The sequence below is a fragment of the Calypte anna genome, chromosome Z (assembly GCF_003957555.1).
Source record: "Calypte anna isolate BGI_N300 chromosome Z, bCalAnn1_v1.p, whole genome shotgun sequence".
NCBI lineage: Eukaryota > Metazoa > Chordata > Aves > Apodiformes > Trochilidae > Calypte > Calypte anna.
This window is the reverse complement of record NC_044274.1, coordinates 20,047,651-20,068,045: the sequence shown is the minus strand read 5'-3', so window position 1 is coordinate 20,068,045 and position 20,395 is coordinate 20,047,651. Positions and strand designations below refer to the sequence as shown.

The following is a 20,395-nucleotide window of genomic DNA, read 5'->3' as shown; positions in this document are numbered from 1 at the left end:
ATCCCAAGAAGATACTGGTATTCTGGATTCCAGAGAAAAACTAATAATGTAACAAAAATGAGGATGTCAGTAGTCTAGAGAGTGTGGAAGACAGCCACAGAGTAGTGAGAAATGCTTTTTGAAGAGCTGCAGTGGAGACTGGGAAAAGAAATCAGAATGAGTGGATGTATGAATTCAGTAAAGATCAATAACAGAAATAACAAATAAAGTCAAGTTTGCAGCAGCAGTGCTCAAGCTGCTGGGAGGGGTGGGAAAGGTGGTGATCCATGCTGCCTCATTCACCAGCCCTCATTCAGCTCCCTCTGGTTAGTGGGATTTTTGGCCCCTGCAGGTTCCTATGATACCTCCTGTAGATCTGTGACACCTATGTGAGGACTGTACCCCTCAGCAAGATGCTGCCATTCACTTATTGCAGAAGCTGACTAGAGGCAAGCTCTGAAGGATGTCTGATCACCTTCCATTCCTTCTCTATTGTCAATATATCAATTTTTCCAACATAACTGCAACTTTTGACAAACACCCTTGCTTCTCCTTGGCTGACCTGGAGGGCCTAATTCTTTCTTTCACACCCCATCTTTAAAAACTTGCTTTCTGTCCATTTGGGATTTTGCGATCTTCTGAAAATAAGGGGACATGGTTCCAGATAATTTGCTCTCCCTGTCATTACTCCCTGTTTGCTGTATGGGACTGCACTTTTAGTGTCTCTAAGAGAATGGCAGTTTTATATCACCCCATTGCTCAGCTGCCTTCTGCCTAAAATTAAGCTTTAGCTCAAGGCATGTTGTACAAATTATTTAACAAAAGAGCTTGCGACCTATCAAACATGAGCTCTGGAAGTTTTCTCCTTTGGCAGGACAAAACTGAAGAAATTTAAATAATCACTTCTATTTTAAAAACTTAACTTAAAGAACTTAAAGTTTTTTTTTCTTAGAAACACACGGGATTCAGAAGACTATTTTACTGTGGTTGAGCCCTTTAACAACCTCTGATAAATCCAGAATTCCCCTCTAGAAATTGTATTCATGCTTTTGTTTATATATCTAGGCTTTCACTGCAGTAAGAGTTTAGTGGAGACTGAAAAGTCATTTTAAACACCGGTGACTTTCAGAATATAAATCTCTCTTAACAGATACTGTTAAGCTACATTTTCAGCTAAAGGCAATATTTCCTGAATATTTTTGGTTACTTTTGTATTTTCTGTAATCTATTCCTGTAAATACACACATAAAAAACAAAACTCTGAGGATTATAAAAAAATAAGTGTTTCCATTTAAGATGAACTACCAATATTGGCTTTTTTTAATCTATGAAGAAAACGTCTTTACACCTTCCTAGAAAGATAACTTAAACTGCTATGTAAAGTGCTCAGCATTTGTGGTTTAAAGGCTTAGAAAACCCATAGGTTATAAACTCTGTAACAAATAAGGAGAGAGGCTGAGATGACTAATTTAAATTATTTTAAATTTTTTCTTTCTTCTTTTTTTCTGGTGCAGGTTTCATGTTTCTTTTGTCTGACTTGTTATTGGGTCTTAGTGATGTGTCTGCCAATTCTGTCCCAGCAACCAAAACTGAAAGGACTGGAATTAAATATTACATCAAAGGAAGGTCTGAAACCTCATTCTTTCTGGCTGCTTCATGTTTTACTTTTATTTAGGTGTCTCCTTTTCTCCCAAAGGCTGTTACAGTCAGTTCTATTTTCTCCTTTTTTGTAGCAAGGGAATTGTAATATATGCAGTCTCCTCTCAGTGACTAGTGTCTAGCAGCAGAAACTGCTAGAGTCCCGTTAATTCTTCAGACTTGTTTTGAAACAGAATTTGTTTGGGTTTTTCTTTTTTTTAATTTTTTTTTTTTCTTCCTTTAGCACTCTCTGCCTTTTCTAAGGTATACACCTAACTAAGTGCAAATTTCATGTGTTCAATTAATATGGATTTCCTACAGGATCCAAAATACGGATTTTGCCCTCTGGGATCAACAGGAAAAAATACATGACAGATGCTAGTTTTGTTCTCTAGTGTACATCTGAAAGGCTACACATCAAAAAACTGGGTACACCATGCAGATTTGTCTGTGTGAAATCACTTTTGTCAGTGTTACAGTTTTCCAAGGGAGCCATTCCCTACCAGTTGTTTTAATTGATATAATGCTTCTTTGTCACTTGCTATGAAAACAGCACTGTAGTACATATTTATAGTGCAAGTGACAGAAGGCAATTCAAGATAAAATACATTGATTTATTCTTCCCCTTGGAGCATGTTCCTCTCAAGATGTGGACGCATCAGAGAGCTAGTGAAAGCCTTCCCTGCTGTGAATGTTGGACAGATACAACTGTTCTCATGATTTCTTGGGTGAAGCAAATTTTAGCTGCATTTTTAAAAACCTCAGTGGCAGCAAAAAGACAAAGGGGTGGACTAGGAGCCCTATTTTCCATGCAAGAGTTAGAGACAACCTAATATAGCACATCTGCTTCTCTACACTTCGCTTAGTATTTCCAAGAGCACAGACCCTGTATCTTTAAATTCCCTCTCCTCAACTCCATTGAAACTACAGGTTCAAAATCTCCTGCTGAGGCGCTAATGTACAGATAAAATACCTGTCGGGTGATCACTGAGCTACCACAGTCTGACCCTTTACAATGACCATCCCTGAATTGCTGAGGCTATGTATGCTGGATCTTGCCACAGAGAGAACTGCAATGACTCTGCAGGGATAATTTGTATTTATAGTCTATACTGCATGAACTAAGCACTACGGAGTGATACCCAGCTTTATGTGGAGTGGGATAGTTTAAGTATTAGAAACAGCATTGTTCCAGACTCTCAGATTCTTGTGCTGTACCTCAGATATCTTGCTCAGTTGTTCAGTGGCCAGGACAGAGAAGGACTAGAACAGAAAGGCTATCCCTCCATTGAGGCCCTTGGGGAGTTTTTAAGAAGCTTGTAACCTCCAAGGCTAACTGTCTTCATTGCCAGTTCTGCAAGAGTATCACACAACATCTGCAGATATTAGGTGCTGCTGAAGTATGTTTCTGGTAAAGTATATTTAATAAATACATAAAGCCAAAGGGAAGACAGGAATTTCTGTCTTATCCTCCAGAAAGAGAAGGTCCTTAAGCACTTTTAGAAGTAGAACCTACAATTTGGATTAACAAGCTATTTCCTCTTCTTTTTTCTTATTTTATAATAACTCTATGTTCAAAAACCCAGAAATATTTGTCTTTAACATGCTGTCACCCTACCCTAAGGTGAGAGACAGGTTCTCCTAGGGATCTGTGGTACAGTCATGATGGCACTAAATCATAGCTACAATTAAAACTTTATGTTCTTACACAGAATTTTTTGATCACAGTATAGCAGAGAATATATGATTAGAATGGCACAAAATTTCTACAAGTAAAATCTATGTAGTACGATCTGTTAAAAAGAGTTAATATTACAATTTAATTTTTGATTTCTAATAAGTTAGTCCTTAACATAAAATTTCTAACCACTTGTACCCACTGCGGACCAGGTCATATCTTAATACGTGGTTTTCTATATCAATGTAAAAACAGTAATCCAGACTGAAGAATCATATAAAGGAAGATGCATCACCCACTCAATCCTCAGAAGATGCAGGCAGTGGTGGAGGTGGCCCTGGCCACTAGGCAATCCTGGATCTCACTGTCCATCAGCAGATCCAGTCAAGCTTTCCCCTTTAGGACTTGGAACTGCTCAGTTTTATAGACAGTGCTCAGGGTGTTACACTTTCCTATTTTATAATGGGGTCATCACCACCTGGCTGTTTGGACAACTGACAATTTCAAGGCTGGTGAGGAAGGAAGTGCCCTGAAACTTTAAGGTCAGTAGAGAGGGGAAAAATAAAACTTTTTTATTTGTTTGCTTGGTCCACAAGACCTTCGGAGAGTGATAAAGGGAGGGGAAAGTGAATGAATATGTGACTGGCTTGGTCACAGAGAATGGCTATTTGCCTTATAGAATGGCATTAATTATGCTAAGCATATCACCAGGGGTTGGGAGCAGGAGGTATCAGTAACGCCTGCATATTTTAAAAATTCCCTGATGCAAACTCCTCCTTGAGGTTGGAGCTTGGGATATTTTAGCAATCACAAAGAACTAGGTTGCAATGTTTTTACATGTCTGCTGGATTTGTACCAGACATAGATGTTCAGAAAATACCTGTGTCCTGAGCTTCCTGAGAAGCTGAAATACGCAGTTCTTCAAGGACCATGGAACCTGCTCTGTCAGTCAGCTGGAATCTACTACCCTTAGAGTTTTAAGGTCTGTTTTAAGTCACTCTTCCTGACTTCCTTGAAACTGAAATTTCCAGAAGTTACATTGTTCGTGCCCTGATACTGTGTGCATTTGGCAGCAGCTCAAGCAATAAACGGAACTGAAGAAAATAGACTTTTTAAATCTTTTTTTTTTCTTTTTTTTTTTTTTTCTTCTTTTAATATGAAACATTAATTACAAGGCATTCACTGTGAATGTCTCAGTTTAATGGTCAAGGTCTTGCAATGTTCTGATGAAAGAGATTCTAAGGATTGCTTCATTTGCAGGCTAGCTCTAAATAGCATTAAGTTATGCTTTGAAAATAACTACTACTATTGGGTTACGCTGCCATGTTCATTTTGCATTTTAGTATAGCATAATGTAAGACATTAATGGCACTTTTCCTGCTTGATCAGAGGGCAAAGGTCCAATGAAATTTATACTCACCCACATCTCTATATGCCTGCCTCCCACACAGCTATTATCCTTTCAAAACTGCCAGTTATTGACAGTCTCAACAATCTCATAATTTCTGTGATGAAATCAGATGCTGAGTAAAGGAGTAATCAAGGGCAGAGCTGCTAGCAGGAGAAAGGAAGAGGCCCAGAGATGAGAAAGCTAAGGAAGGAGAGGGAACTCAGCCCTTCAGACTAAAAAGAGAAGAAATTAATCCCTAGATCTGTATCCCTTATTTGTAGGGGTGGGGCTGTGGAGAAGGTGCAGCCACACTCATGATGTAGTTACAAGGCTGCAGCTGCTGTTGAGAGGCTGCAATCCATGGTGCTGCAAAAAGTCATGCTTAGTTCTTGCCAACAGTAGTCCTAATCAACTACCATAGGAGCTGGAAAAAAAACCAACAAAGAACCCAAAAAGCCCAAAAAACCCCACCACCACCACCAAAACAAACAAAAAACCAAAAAACCAACCAATAAAAAACCCCAAAAACTAAACAAAACAAAAATGCATGAAGAAAGGGAAAGAAAGAGAAAAGAAAGACATGGAGCACCATGAGAGAATCCATTCAGGCACTATTTATTCCCTTTTCCTATTAGTCTCACCACTGGAAGCATTAATATGGCTTGATGCAGCTGAGGACAGTTGGATGAACACCTTGATAATAGGTGGCTTCCTAATATATAAGAAAATGGCACATCTACATGAGGCTCAAGGGAGGTGTAGGACCTGCTGCAGAAATGCTTCACCCTACAGCAAAATGATTGAATGGATCAAATGTGAGCAAGCAGGATCAAGAACCACATATGGATAATTTCAGTTCCACAACTGTGTTTATTTCTACAGTTTAAGAAAACAAAAAGAGGAAAGAATGAAAAATGTCATGAAAACTTAACAGCTGTCTTTCTTGATTAACTTCAACAAAGCATGAATAATTTTTTGAGAGTAAATCTACTAAAAACACTTTATGATTAGGTTTGAACTTTAAAATCAAAGTTTTGCTATTTTCAAGACAAAACCAAACCTAGTTGGATAAGGATTTGCATAAATTTCCATGAGTAATATGAATATTTAAATTCATGGTTTAGTAGAAAGAAAAGGAGGAGAAAATATCTTCATAAAGCACAAAGCACAGTTTTTCAGGCTACTGTGCTATTTAAGCCTAACTTCAGATACATTATCAGGATGTTTTGTTACTTTTAAACAGGCATATGTTCTTTTTTGCCACTGAGAATTTCCCAGGCAAACTTAAAGTCACATACTTGGCGATGTCAGTGATAAGGAAGAGTAACACATTAATTTTTGGCTCATACAAAACAGAAAGCAACATATAAGTCGTTTGGAAGACATTGCAAATTTTTTGTTGGTCTGTCATGAGCGATCACCTGAAAACTATAGAAAACTGTAATTGAAAACATTAAGTGATGTATTTGCAACATTTTCCTATCATTATAGATGACTTTTTTTTTTTTTCAGGAAGTCTTAGTTGCAGTAAATGCTGCTTCTCTAACCTCTAGGCACATGCCCGTGGTTTGAGTTGTGGGAATATTCTTTTTTTTTCTTTCTTTTTTTTTGATATGGTAGAAGAAACATTGTGGAAGGACCTGGAGTGGCTCAGTGAAACTGGAAAGCATACGCATCAGAACAGCACAAATCGTGCATGTCAGGTCATATATTTTGGCAAAGATGTATGGCGAATGAATTATCCTAGAACCAATTTCCAGATTTGTTCCCTGATATACAGAAAATGATGTTGTTTTCTTCACTTACCAAGCTAAGTTCATAATTGAGAGGTAAAAGAAAAATATAATTTTTGTAGATGAGGCATGTGTTCATCATGGATATTAGACTGAAATTTTCAAAGCTGAAGCAAAATTAAGGTATTTTTTATAACATACGCCCTGTAGAAGTATATGCAGCAGTGCTGACATTAACTTAATTGGCTTAATTTGCTTTGAGAAACAAGAGTTCTTACATTTGTCCATTAACATGTTAATGTATTTTCCAATTTTATTTTTGTGTTAATGACCATTAAAATGATGCTACCATACCTCTTACTACTAGACCAGCATGACAGCTGGACTGCTAACTTATAGTTCACTTGAGGTGCCAAAAGGACTTCAAACTAATAGTTTGACGAAATGGAACAATTTTTTTCACCATGTTCCCCAGGAAAACTAGTACTGACATATCAAGTAAATCCAGTCGAAAATGGCACGTTGTACTGAATCCTCATATTTCTCCGACGTGTTATGGGCACAGATGAGGAACACACAATCAGTATTTCATTCTCTTGGCTTTAATTTGAAATTGATTTTTCTTCAGTTCCAAGTGTATTGTTTAGTACTAAATTCTGCAAATAGTTCTATAGAAATACAGAAGTAAACACAGCATCATAGAGTTCTTAAAATCACAGATTGCTTGCTGTGTCCAAAGCCTCTGCCTCCTTCATACAGTAGACAGCTTATTTACCCTCTGCCAGCTGATTCCTTCTTAAAGATGATGAGATTCAGCAGACTGATGCAGGAGAACTGTTTAAATGACTCCAGAGGAAAAAAAAACCAGACTCTATCCAATAGGGACATTACAAAAAAATCTACATCTTATAATTTTTGGGAAACGATTTTTTTAAGAGTGAAGACAAAAAAAGTTTTTCTTAGGATGCTATCCTCCCTGGTCCCATAGGACTTGGCCAATAATGCAGGGAAAACAAATTTTGTAGATATTGACAGTATTACAAAACACAAATCAACTGAAAACTTCAGTATTTCAAAGCCTCTTGGTCTTCTTCAGCCTTCAGTGTCTCTGAAGGCAGCATCCCTGATTTAGTCATGGAGTCTAGAAATACAAATATTCATCAGCTGAGAAATTTCAGCCAGACTTCAGACTGAAAAAAATGTTTTCTAGTGAGTACAACCACTTCAAAAGAACTGCTTTTGAAGAATCATCTTAGTACATTTTAAACCAAACATCTTTATCCAAATCTGAAAGGCACCTGTAGATTCATTATCTCGATTGCTGTGCAGCTTCTACATCAAGCCTTGAAACTAATATTATTTGAACTTGGATTTGGCCCATTGTGTGTGTATATGAAATGGCACCACTGCCTCAAAGGCACACTTATCACAGACAAAACCATTTTAAGCCCCAGAGAGGTTTGAAAGCTCCTGTCCCCTCTCCTTGTATTGTACCAAATACACAGACACATGCATATAGCCGCACTTGCTTTTCTTCAGCATTTGCAGTTGTGAGTATTCTTCAACTTCTCTCACATTCAGAAGCAGGCTGTAGTTTTGTAATTATCATCAAAATTGGAGCATGGGCTAATCAAAACCCATTCTCAGCTGTAAGATGAGAGGAATAAAACAGAGAAAGAACAGCAGGGCAGAATAAATGTAACAAGTAGATATATTACTCATTCTGACAGGAGGGGCACTCTGCCTCTGTCATCTTCTAGATAAAAATAATAGAAAAATCATGTTTAACAAACCTATTTGAGAACTCCACAGCTTTCAAATATTTAGTTTCATTTTATGGGGGCTTTTTTTTCTTTTTTTCTTTTTTTCTTTTATTAGTATAAAGCCTAGTTACTTTTCACCAGGTGACAGAGCATGCCAACCATGCCAGATCTAGGAGACTGGAAAATGAACAGGTGGGAAAATAATAATAATAAGTATACATATTTACACTTGCTATAAAGAATCCTTTGTGTGGAAGGAAGGTAAATAATACACGGCATGCCATCTGGTTTGCTCACAGATGGGGCAATAAGATTTGCACATAACATTTGGTCCTAACCAGCCACTATCACCCAGTTAATCAAGTGCTTGAACATAATCAGCCCAGGGACAGAGGACAGCAGAGGCAAAGCAAGAAAGTGCTTCAGCTGGCAGTATGAAGAAGAAATGATGCTGGAAGTCACACCTGCAGGTTCAGGTGGGAGGTTGTATTTTATGCACTGATTTCCTGGTTTTGCTGAACTTCCACAGCAGTATGCATGAATAACACTTTCAGCTACCACCTTATGGATAGGAGTTCTGCATCATGCTGTTGAACAGAGCAGTACCCACAAAGGTGTAACAGCAACCACTGAGCATGTTGCCTTCAGCTTGTAGAAAATGGGCAGAAAATCCCTTGGGCAAAACATCCCTTTGGAGTAACAAGTCACAGTGAGAAAATGTGTCTTCCTCTGAGTATCAAGCAATTACATCTCTTAAATACATTTAATTTCCAAAAGCTGGTGGTCTGGTCTATACAAGCCATATGCCCTTGTCAATTTTCTAGTAAATGGAAAGATGCTTATAAGAGCAATTTGGTGTAGAGACAAACTGATGAAAAGGAGAAGGTGGGACATACTCTGGAGTGTGCCTTCCCCATGGAGGAGTGAGAATGATTACAACCCTAGCACTTACACAGGAACTGTTAGGCAACCCGAAGTCCAATTTCTTGTAGAGCAGAAACCTGCTACAGTGTTCAGTCCTTATTTTTTGAGTGGTGAACAACCAGGATCAACATATACAGATGAAGAAAAGCTCTACGTATAGAAAAAGAATGTGCTCCATATCTTCAGTGACACTTTCTACCACAACTTTAAGTAGAAGAGAGCAAAAGGGGGATAGATTTACCCTGAGATTCTGAGGTTGGGCAACAGTTCTCATTAGAAACTGGCATTACAGCCTCCCTGCCTTTTACTTCAAGTGAGAAGCATGTTTCCGAATTTGCGCATCCTGAAAGAAGTGTACGGTAGTGCATATCTTAAAATAAATTTTAAAAAGGCGTAAGAAACATACTGAAAAAAAATCACTCAGGCTCCAAACAAAATCCTCTTTCTGACATGCATGCAAGTCAGCATGTGGAGCACACATGAAAAATGCTATCCATATCACTCAGAGCACTGCTACAAGGCTCTCAGTTATTTCAGTAACTTGTAAAGGGAAAGATCACCCTAGCTTTCCTTTTGGGTCAGCTCTACTTAGAAAAGCCTCAGATTATTTGGACCCTGACTGACTCACAGCTGATTAAAATGACACACTACTATGGAGACATTTTGACATTCACATAATACAAGGTAAGTAGCAACCACTTTAGGTTCTGCTATTTTAATGAAGTTTGCTTATCATTTCTACACTTGAAGCACAAGATGAGTATGTATAACCAGTAACATTTAAAAGGAACATGATGAAAAATAAAATTATACCCCTTTCCCCATTGTATCTCATTTTTTGTCATGAAGCATGGAAACTCTTTCTGGTATCTTAGTAGTTACTCTCCAGCATGTTGCTTGTTTTAGCATTATGAATAATACACAGTAACTGAAATCACAAAAATTACACGGTTAAAATGAATTACATGCGACATATTTTAAAGTATTTATCTTTCCAGAAAAAAAACACCCCACCCAACACTGTATATATGGTGTAGGAATGCTTAGGCACTGTATTTGGAAATAGGTATTCCAAAATCATTTACACTGTCACAAAGGTGAGCATATCAAACATTCTCTGTGCTATTCAATATGAATTCCAAAATTTACTTACCAGTCCTGCACAGCATTGAAAGATTCTTCATTTGTGATGTCATACATTAAAATGAAGCCCATAGCACCTCGATAGTAAGCCGTGGTAATTGTTCTGTATCTCTCCTGACCTGCTGTGTCCTGAAACAAACAATTTTCTACGTTGTAAAAAAATTTAAGAATTATAAAACTATTTTTAATAGAAAGAAAACTCTAACAACAGTTACCGTAATCTGAGAATAACAGGAAAAGGAGAGTTCTGCATTGGATAATAACAAGATGAACGCATTCTGCCATGACATCAAAGTGCAGAGAAACAGAAAGGCATGGCCCTCTGTCAGGTCATATATCCTGAGTAATTCACTGATTCATGCCTTTCAGCCTGAGAACTCTGTGAGAAACTTATCTCCTGCCCCTGAGTTGTACCTTCCACATTTGACAGAGAAAAATCTCCTGTCCTGGATAAAATGCTGGAACAAAATAGCATACTCAAGATCTTCCTTAGGAGATCAGGATGGTTTCTAAAGGCGGCAAACATTCTGACCAAAAAAATCAATGTGTAGTGATTTCGTTTTTGCAATTTCAAGCCATTAGTGTTCATGTCACCTTCAGCACCAATGCAGCTCTGTACCAACAAAATAAAAACTGGAGGGCAGTGCTTTTAAAATAAACGTGACGAAAAACCCCAACAGTTTGCTAGCAGTCCCTTACATCAGACCAGTTTTCTGACTATTTTTTTTTCCATACCTCATTCAATTGCCTTTAAAATAAGATTTTTAAGCCTTCCTTTCTTCTACTGCTTGCTTCAATTATTTCTATTAAAATATCTCAGGACTATCTGTTACTACATTTATACCCAGTGTCTAGCATAACTGTCCAGAACTGTAGTAAGATTGTGAGACATCAGCAATAACTAAAACGCAGCAAATGCTTAACTATTTTCTGTTCCAGAATATCTGTGTAGTCCTCTAACTGCCTAACTGTGGGAAAACAGTCTGCAGAGGCTTAAGGATTCCAGGTACACATCAATATGATTGTATGAAATCGTTTATTAACAACTTGCACTCACTTATATAGAGAAGCCTTGTTTACACCATCTTATCATGCAGGTGGCTTTGTATTCCAATTACACATTCCATTCTCATGGAACCTTCTTTTCACAAAATTATTTTCCTCTTCTGTTGCCAATTAAGTTATCTCTTTCCCATTAGCTCATTCTCAGAAAGCCTCTAGCTAGGCCTCAATAACCATTAACCCAATGTGGCCTAAGTCAGGATTGCTCACAACCTGGCACGTAGAACCAAGGGGGTAGAGGAGGCTTGGCATGGTGGAGTCCTAGTTTCCTCCATGGTTGCCAAATTGAAGGCCTAAAAGGCCTAATAGAATTGTTTAGAGACAAAATTCCAAGCCTATAAACAGCAAAAGCACACACACACACACACACACACACACACACACACACACACATTTTTTTTCTCTGCTGTGGTGTCTGCAGCAGGGCTCATGTTCTGAGCAGCAGCAGTGTGTGCGGAGGGGCAAGAAGCGGCTGCGGAGGCAGGAGTGGGGGTGCTCTCCGTACCAGGAACAACTCTTGCTCTCCACAGCAACTTTCAGCCTCTGCAAAGGCATACTCACTCTCATAACTGTGTTTTTCGTTTTGTTTCTGTCTTACTCCTCACCAATATGTAAGAAAAACTAACAACCACTAGAAGATTCAAAAATGAAATGATATTGCTACTAAAATCTGGTAAAGTCACCGTGAAACAAAATGAAGTGGTGCAATCTCTCAAACCAAAACTGCAAGTATAATTATCAACCAAGTTTTTTATCTCTGTATGAAACACCAGTGTACCATGCACCACAATATACATCAATATTGAGAACTGTATTGCAATGATGGTTCTTAAGCAGCGTTATCTTAAGCATCTTTACCTCAAGCAGCTTCTAAGAATTGGGTTGCTGTAGCACCTTTTAGGGAGTAGTTCTAATGCATGTTTAGTTTTTTCATTAGCATTGTCATATGCCGACATATAAACAATTTTTTTTTTTTTTAACAAATCAAGATGTGATATTACCACTGAATAGAAGTGATCCACAAATTTTGAATATGGCTCTGCTCTCTCTATTTAATATTTGTAAAGGAAAGGTTTGCTTGTGCAGGATCATGAACAATTTGCAAAGCTTTATATGCCAACTCTTGTGAAATTTGTAACACTTCAGTTTGAAACCATGCCTGCAAATCTGCACATACAAAAGGACAAGCACCGAGTAACATTTGTGCTTGCACTCCGTGTAATTCATCGGTGCTCTGTCTAGGAATCACAGCTGCATTTTCACACAGCATTTACCATTTATGATGAAACTGCAATTGTTGAGAAGGAGTTAACAGAGTATTAATGAGCATTTTTGTGTCATATGGCATCAACAGCTGAGCAGTAAAAAGGATATTGCAAAAGAGATTGAGTGAATGACTCAAACCGATTTCAAACCATACTGCGCAATGGCACCTTTGGCTTTTTTTATCATTTACCAATCTAATGCAACCCATTGACCTCCTCATCCTGGTCCCACAATCACTGGAAAACCATCGGACTTATATTGGGAACCATTTCACCTTCAACAATAGCATTTTGAATAATTCCCTTCCATCTAGTTACTGGATACACATTACCACCACCCCCCCACTACCCTCCCCTCCCCATCTCGGATCTGGAAGAGGTAAAGCAGTGGCTGTTAAAGGGTTAAGGGAAATAGGAGCAGGAATAGGGAATGGATCAGGGGGTAAAAATGAATTAGTGCCCCATTGTTCGGGATGTTCCCCGGAGCAAAAGCTAGAGTTTTTTCAGGGGTATACTCATCCTTGGTCTCCAGTTCTGTCAGATTCTTCAGCAGTTCCCTTAGTTGCTTGTCTCTGAGTCCCAGTTCTTTCCTTGGTTGTTGCTCGATAGCAGGCACTGATGGTGTTGACAGGTGAAGCAGAGGATTAATTGATGGCAACTGCGGTCAAGAAGATAAATCAAGCTTCCGAGGTGGAAAGGTGGCAGAGCAGTCGGGAGCTGCGGCAGGCGGGCTCGAGGTGGGGAGTCTGCATTCCAAGATTCCTCACCTGTGTTCTCCGGCTTCTCTCCCTCTGGGAACTCCGATGATTCTGGTGGTGTTCTCGGTTGCTTTTGGTTTTGCTTCTCAGTCCCATTTTTGCTTTTCATCCGACCCCCAGGATCAAATGGCACAGTTGACTGAGCTTGAATCAGTATAGTCCCTTCAGGTGCTGGTAAGGGTATTTTAGGTGTCTCAAATAACTGTTGAGAGGTCAAGTTCATATTTTGAGCATTCATTGGTACTCGTAGATCAGATGTTAAGACAACAAATGCAGAGGCTGCTGCTGACCTCTCACTTTTCATTTCTTTTAAGGTTTCTCTAATCAATTTCCAAAGAGTCGCTAAGCGTTGTGCCTCCTTATCTCCATCACTAATTTTATCCCATAGGGCAGTAGCTATGGCTTCCCAAGTAGGTAACTCAAAAACAGTACCCATCGAGGGGATCAAGTCTCTATCCCGTGCCCACTTCCATAATTCACGCAAGGTCCTGCCTTCGTGTAATAAATCTCTCCTAGGGAGAATACATTGGAGGAGCTTGACTACTGCCTCTTCTTCTCTAGAGAGCGTAAACCCCATCTCCTCCCCAGCCGCTCACCTGATCAGGGCAAGATTCTTCAATTCCGAGCTCGTTTATTCTGTAGCCGGGCACCAGCTACACAGACTGCCGGGGCAGCAATCTCCTTTCAACTGGCTTCTCTGCTCCTCTCTCATTCCAGCTGTCTTCATCGCTCCTGGAAGCAACAGCATGGGAGTCCCTGTTCCAGGCCATCCTTAGTCCCTGGTCCGGGCCACCCTGGGTCCCTGTTCAGGTACCATTTGTGGGAAAACAGTCTGCAGAGGCTTAAGGATTCCACGTGCACATCAATATGATTGTATGAAATCATTTATTAACAACTTGCACTCACTTATATAGAGAAGCCTTGTTTACACCATCTTATCATGCAGGTGGCTTTGTATTCCAATTACACATTCCATTCTCACCTTCTTTTCACATAATTATTTTCCTCTTCTGTTGCCAATTAAGTTATCTCTTTCCCATTAGCTCATTCTCAGAAAGCCTCTAGCTAGGCCTCAATAACCATTAACCCAATGTGGCCTAAACTGAAGTAAGTCAGGACTGCTCACAACCTGTTTATTTCTGAACTGTTTCCCCAACACCTAACAACATCTTAACATATTCAATTTCAACAAACTCTGAAACTTAATTTTATTACTTCAGTGGTTAAGAAATAGTTTACTTTGCAATAAAGACATATGTTTTTAATTTGCCTTCCTACAAAGAAGGAAGAAATACAAGTGATAAACAATGTTGTATTTGTCCTGTTTTCTTAAACGATATTTGATCAATTAGTACTGTTTTGTGAACAACAGAATAAATCACCTACAGAATGAGAAACATAAGCAATGCAGTTACTGCAATCATACAAAGTTTTGCGTAAAATACATGGATGTTATTCATGCTGCATTACGGCCACTACTGCTTTGATGTAGTTTCAGTGATCCAAGATAGAAAGCTGAGGTAAAAGCTAGACTCTAACAGGTCTGACGGGAGGCTAGGTTATGTCTTTGTGGGAAAGGCTGGAGAGATCAAGACTTTTTCTGCTTCTATTCTGAGCTAGCTAAGGCTCTACCAGCTGTAGTCTGGAGGTTGGACAGATACATTAACAGAACTGCTGCTAAATTTCCTGGTAGTATTACTAAATAGTAAAGTATTAAGATTCTTGCTCTAAATCTGTATGCATTCAATATTCAGAGGTCAGTTCTTCCTCAGTAGGTTGTAGTCAGTCAATAATAAGAAAGTATCAAATGATTTATTATCAAAAGAAATATCACTTGCCATTAAAGTCATTTTTTTGTATTTTATGGAAGGTGTACTTTCATATGAAGAATGAAGCAACAGAAGGCCTTTCTGAAAAAAAGAATTTTAAACAAACAAAGCTAGTAAATCTGTGATAAGGATCTTTGTTCTACAGGCAGCTAGTACCATATGAAAAGCACTGGAAAAATGTGATATTCTTAGTTTTGTGATATTTTTTAAAATATTCCTGCTCCCAGAGTCCTGTGATCATGATTGTACAGAAACTTTTTTCCTTTTTTTTTATTTTTAAATCTTTGTACTCAGAGACCAAAATTATGTCAGAGTGCTTAATGAAAAACACGAAGACTGAAATGACTGTATTAAGAATAAAACTTTTTCTAAAACCAAAACACTTTTGAATACCGACACCCAGCACTGATTTCAGGCAAACCTTGAGACATTCTGAACAAATTGCTTTTGAGTGAAAGAGACACCAAAAATACTAGAAGTATTATAACTATACAAGGAATGGTAATCTTAGAAACCTTTCACTCACACACTTTGAACAATCTTTAGACTTGACAGAAAGTCTCTTTGAGCTCCAGGACTGTACTTGGTAATTTACTATAAAAAACAGTGGTCATTGTTGTTACAGTGGGATGAAGACAATCTGCACCAGAGTCTACCCTACTGCTGTAAATTTATGCCTATTAGGAAAAAAAGAAGCACTAAACTGTCCTTCAGTTCTTGTCTAACTTGAAAAAAGCTTTCCTCATTAATATTCTTTTCTCATACCTTGCCCTGTTTATTCAGGGTGAGGTGGGATCCATGGCTGGAGAAAAGTTTGACCATCTGTCTTGATAATAGCTCTATATTAGTGGCTTGTTGCATTGAAAAAAATTGCCTATTAGTGCCATCATGATACAATATTATGCAAATCCTTCCCCATGGATTAGCTATCCATACTTCCTAGCTATTGAGACCTATGAATACAATTCTTTCCTCATAACAACATCAGGCTTAGCACAATTTTGTTCTGGTCAGTTTTGTAACTCTCCAAGTCTAAGAGAAAAATTAATTAGTGATACAAAGGGCCCTATAGTGGTACAAAGGAATTTTAAAGACATAAACCAAACACTCCTTCCAGAAACTGTCTCTCCACCTCTTCTCTCCTGTGTGATAAACCTCTGCCTTTAAATCTGCAGCAAAGTTTCACTCACTTGGAACAAATTACAAGGATCTTCCCTTAAAACATGACAAAATCCAGAGCTTTCCATGAGTAAAATAATGTGTTTCTACACAGAATATTAATTTTACAAAATGCTTTTAAAGACTCATTAGAATTACTATAAATTTGCTTTTTACAGAAAAATATTTTAACTCTACTTTACACAGAAGAAAGAAAAGAGACAATTTGTCACACTGAATAAGCCTATTTTAAGCAATCAACTATAGATGCAATTTTCTGAAAGTGTTCAGCCAGATTGGCGTAAATTCAATCTCATTCAAAATTTCCATGCAGGTTGATAAAAAGGCTATAGCTTAGTGCTTTAGAAAATTTTCAGAATAACAGCACTGGACTGCAGTGTTGTCTTGTGTTTTTTAGCTCATACTGGTTGAGAGCTATGTGCTTGGTATATGTAAAATCACATTTAGCAATTCTAAGGACTTCTTTGTAATTTTAAACTCGAAGTTAAAAAGTTAAAGTGAGTCATTAAGGGCATTGTCCAAATGCCCCTTAAACACTGACAGGATTGGAGGCAACATTCAACTTTCTAGGAAGACTGTTGCAGGGTTTAACCCTCCTCTCAGTAAAGAAATACTTCCTAAGGTCCAGTCTGAACCTCCCCTGGTGCAGTTTGGAACCATTCCCAGGTGTCCTGTCTTTTCTAATTTAAAAATTCAGTAGAACTAAGACACAGCTTCCTGGAGGCCATCGTATTCTACAAAAGATTTATTCCATTCCTTCTCAGTCTTATACTGTCACATAGCAGTGCTTTTATATTTGTAGGAGGGTTAATTAATGTATTCAATGAATATATACTCACCAACATATTAACTGCAAATTGCATTATTAGACACTCAACCATGTGTTCTTTGATCCTAGATAAAATTTGGAGATTATTTCTACCCTGATTTGATTACATTGTGCAACATGTTCTTTCATTATACAGACATACTGAGTTATCATCTATCAGCTGACAATATACTACTGTGACTGACAAGACTGACAGCCAAATAGACTTGCATAAAGAAAGACCAAAGTGAGAATTGACTCCAGAAAGAAGTTGGGTTTTTTTTTCCTGATATACTTTCTAACATACAGGGTGAAGATTAAAAATTCTGAATAACTTTTTTCATTTTCAGTTTCACACTAACCAGACTCAAAACTGCTGCTTCAAGGAAGTAAGAAAAGGACAATTTGCCAGTTATTAGGTGGCTCCATGTGGGCACTGAGGTTGATGTTTTAGTCAGATAGATGAAACAGAAATTACAGAATCACAGAATCATCCAGGTTGGAAAGGACCTCTGCAACCATCAAGTCCAACCCTTAATCCACCACCACTGTGGTTACCAGACCACAGTGAGTGCCACATCAGTCTTTTCTTAAAACCTCCAGGGATGGAGAATCCACCACCTCCCTGGACAGCCCATTCCAATGCCTGATCACCTTTTCTGTAAATGATTTCTTCCTAATATCTAAACAAAACCTCCCTTGGCAGAGCTGGTAGTTACTCGTAGCAGAGTAACTGGTAGCTACTTAGGAGAAGAGACCAACCCCCCTGGCTACACCCTCCATTCAGGGAGTTGTAGAGAGCGAGGAGGTCTCCCCTGAGCCTCCTCCAGACTGAACAGCCCCAGCTCCCTCAGTCCTTCCTCACAGGACTTGTGCTGAATCCCTTCACAGCCTCCTTGCTCTTCTCTGGACCCGCTCCAGCACCTCAATCTCCTTCCTGAACTGAGGGGCCCAGAACTGGACACAGGACTCAAGCTGTGGCCTCACCAGTGCTGAGTACAGGGGCAGAATCACTTCCCTGGACCTGTTGGCCACGCTGTTCCTGATCCAGGCCAAGATGCCATTGGCCTTCTTGGCCACCTGGGCACACTGCTGGCTCATGTTCAGCTTCCTGTCAATCCAGACTCCCAGGTCCCTTTCTGCCTGGCTGCTCTCCAGCCACTCTGTGCCCAGCCTGGAGCTCCCCATGGGGTTGTTGTGGCCAAAGTGCAGAACCTGGCACTTGGCCTTGTTGAACCTCGTCCCATTGGAATCAGCCCAACTCTCCAGTCTGTCCAGGTCCCTCTGCAGAGCCCTCCTGCCTTCCAACTCCCCCCCAGCTTAGTGTAGTCTGTGGATTTGCTAATTGTGATCTCAATTCCCTTATCTAAATCATCAATGAGGATATTAAACAGAACTGGGCCCAGCACTGATCCCTGGGAGACACCACTGGTGAGCGGCCGCCAATTGGATCACCACTGTTCAGCACTGCTCTCTGGGGGCCTCCAGCAGTTCCTAACCCAGCACGGAGTGCTCCCTGTCTGACCCCTGGGCTGACAGCTTTTTAGGAGGATGCTATGGGAGACAGTGTCAAAGGCTTTGACTTTTGTCAAAGTCCAGGCAGACTCCATCCACAGCCTTCCCCTCATCCCCCAGACGGGTCACCTGATCATAAAAGGAGACCAGGTTGGTCAGACAGGACCTGCCCTTTCTAAACCCGTGCTGGCTGGGTCTGTTCCCCTGTCCCTCCTGTAGGTGCTGTGTGATTGCACGGAGGATGATTTGTTCCATAACCCTGCCAGGCACTGAGGTCAGGCTGACAGGCCTGGAGTTTCCTGGCTTCTCCTTCTGGCCCTTTTTGTGGATTGGTGTGACATTCGCCAACTTCCAATCATCTGGGATGTCCCCAGTGAGCCAGGACTGTTGGTAAATGATGGAGAGCAGCTTGGTGAGTTCTTCTGTCAGCTCCATCACGCTGGGGCGGATCCCATCTGGTCCCATAGATTTGTGAGGATCCAAGTTGCTCAGCAGGTCACTAGCTGTTCCCTCCAGTATTACAGGGGAGCTACTCAGCTTCCTATTTCTCTCTACAAGCCCCAGAAGCCAGATGTCCTCAGCTGTCTTACTGTTGAAAACTGAGGTAAAGAAAGTGTTAAATACTTCAGCATTTTCCTCATGCTTGGTAATTATGTTTCCCCCCATGTCCAACAAAAAATGGAGGTTTTCCCTGCTCCTACTTTTGCCATTCATGCATCTGTAGAAAGACTTTTTGAAATCCTTAATGGAAGTGGCAAGATTGAGTTCAGAATTGTTAATTTTGCCATATCTCACTGATGCTAATAGCATGGCTAGGGACTGGAAATAGTCCTTTTCAAACATCTGTTATCACTAACACTATCAATTTTACAAGACAACAGATCTCACTACTTAAGCCTGGAAATTCTATTCAGATCTAGAAACACTGAACTGTGCTTTCGGTTTCAAAGTACAGAGGAAAAGAGGAAACAAATGAATATTTGGAACATATGATTTTTGTCTTATTTTCCCCCTTTCAATCTACAGTATGGTAAAAATGTGGTCTGTATGACAAAAAAATTTTGATTAAGAATGGATGTACTACTATCCATTGTTTGTCATAACATTTTCTTTGATCCCAAGTTACTGGATGCTGTAGGAAGCTACATTACTTCAAATGCAGAAAAATCAAACTTCTCTTCTAAACCTGCATAGGAATTTCTGAGTACATCAGATACTCAGTCTTAAATACAGCAAATGAGGACAGCTCCATAGGACAGCTCTAGGTGAGGACAGACTGACACAAAAGCAGTGGCAATGATTAATAGGATCTGAAATCTGAAAGGAAGGAGGCTCAGTTCTGAATTCAGTGAAGCTCTAACTTCCCTAAAGACAGGATTGAAATTGTAATTTATTCCTACTGACATTCATCAACATTTATTTGTTGTATAATGCATTTTTTTTAATTTATATGTTTCTATGGGTTTCTAAGTACTTCTGAAGAAAAATTGTGTTGTTGGGTTTCTTTTTTTGTTTTGGAGCTAGTCCTTTCCCAAAGCAGATATATCAGGAACAAAAACAACTCAAGTATTCCCAGAAAAATGACACAAACAAAGGACTCATCACCAGACAATATATAGTACAAGTTCAAGTGGTTCCAGCATGGATGATTCATAATAAAGTATGACATGTATTTGACAATGTAATACAAAGAAATATGAGATTCAATTAATAACTAGTTAATATTTTTAA

General features: G+C 39.2%; 1 protein-coding gene across 2 annotated transcripts in view; it reads right to left on the bottom strand.

Annotated features, from left to right (window-relative positions):
- The window catches only part of RAB3C (RAB3C, member RAS oncogene family), an 83,574-nt gene that overhangs the window by 29,875 nt on the left and 33,304 nt on the right, over positions 1 to 20,395 (bottom strand). For both annotated transcript variants that reach the window (XM_030466917.1, XM_030466918.1), the window contains exon 3: positions 10,259 to 10,377. In XM_030466917.1, the coding sequence (XP_030322777.1) occupies positions 10,259 to 10,377 (119 nt within the window). The remainder of the gene's footprint in view (positions 1 to 10,258; positions 10,378 to 20,395) is intronic.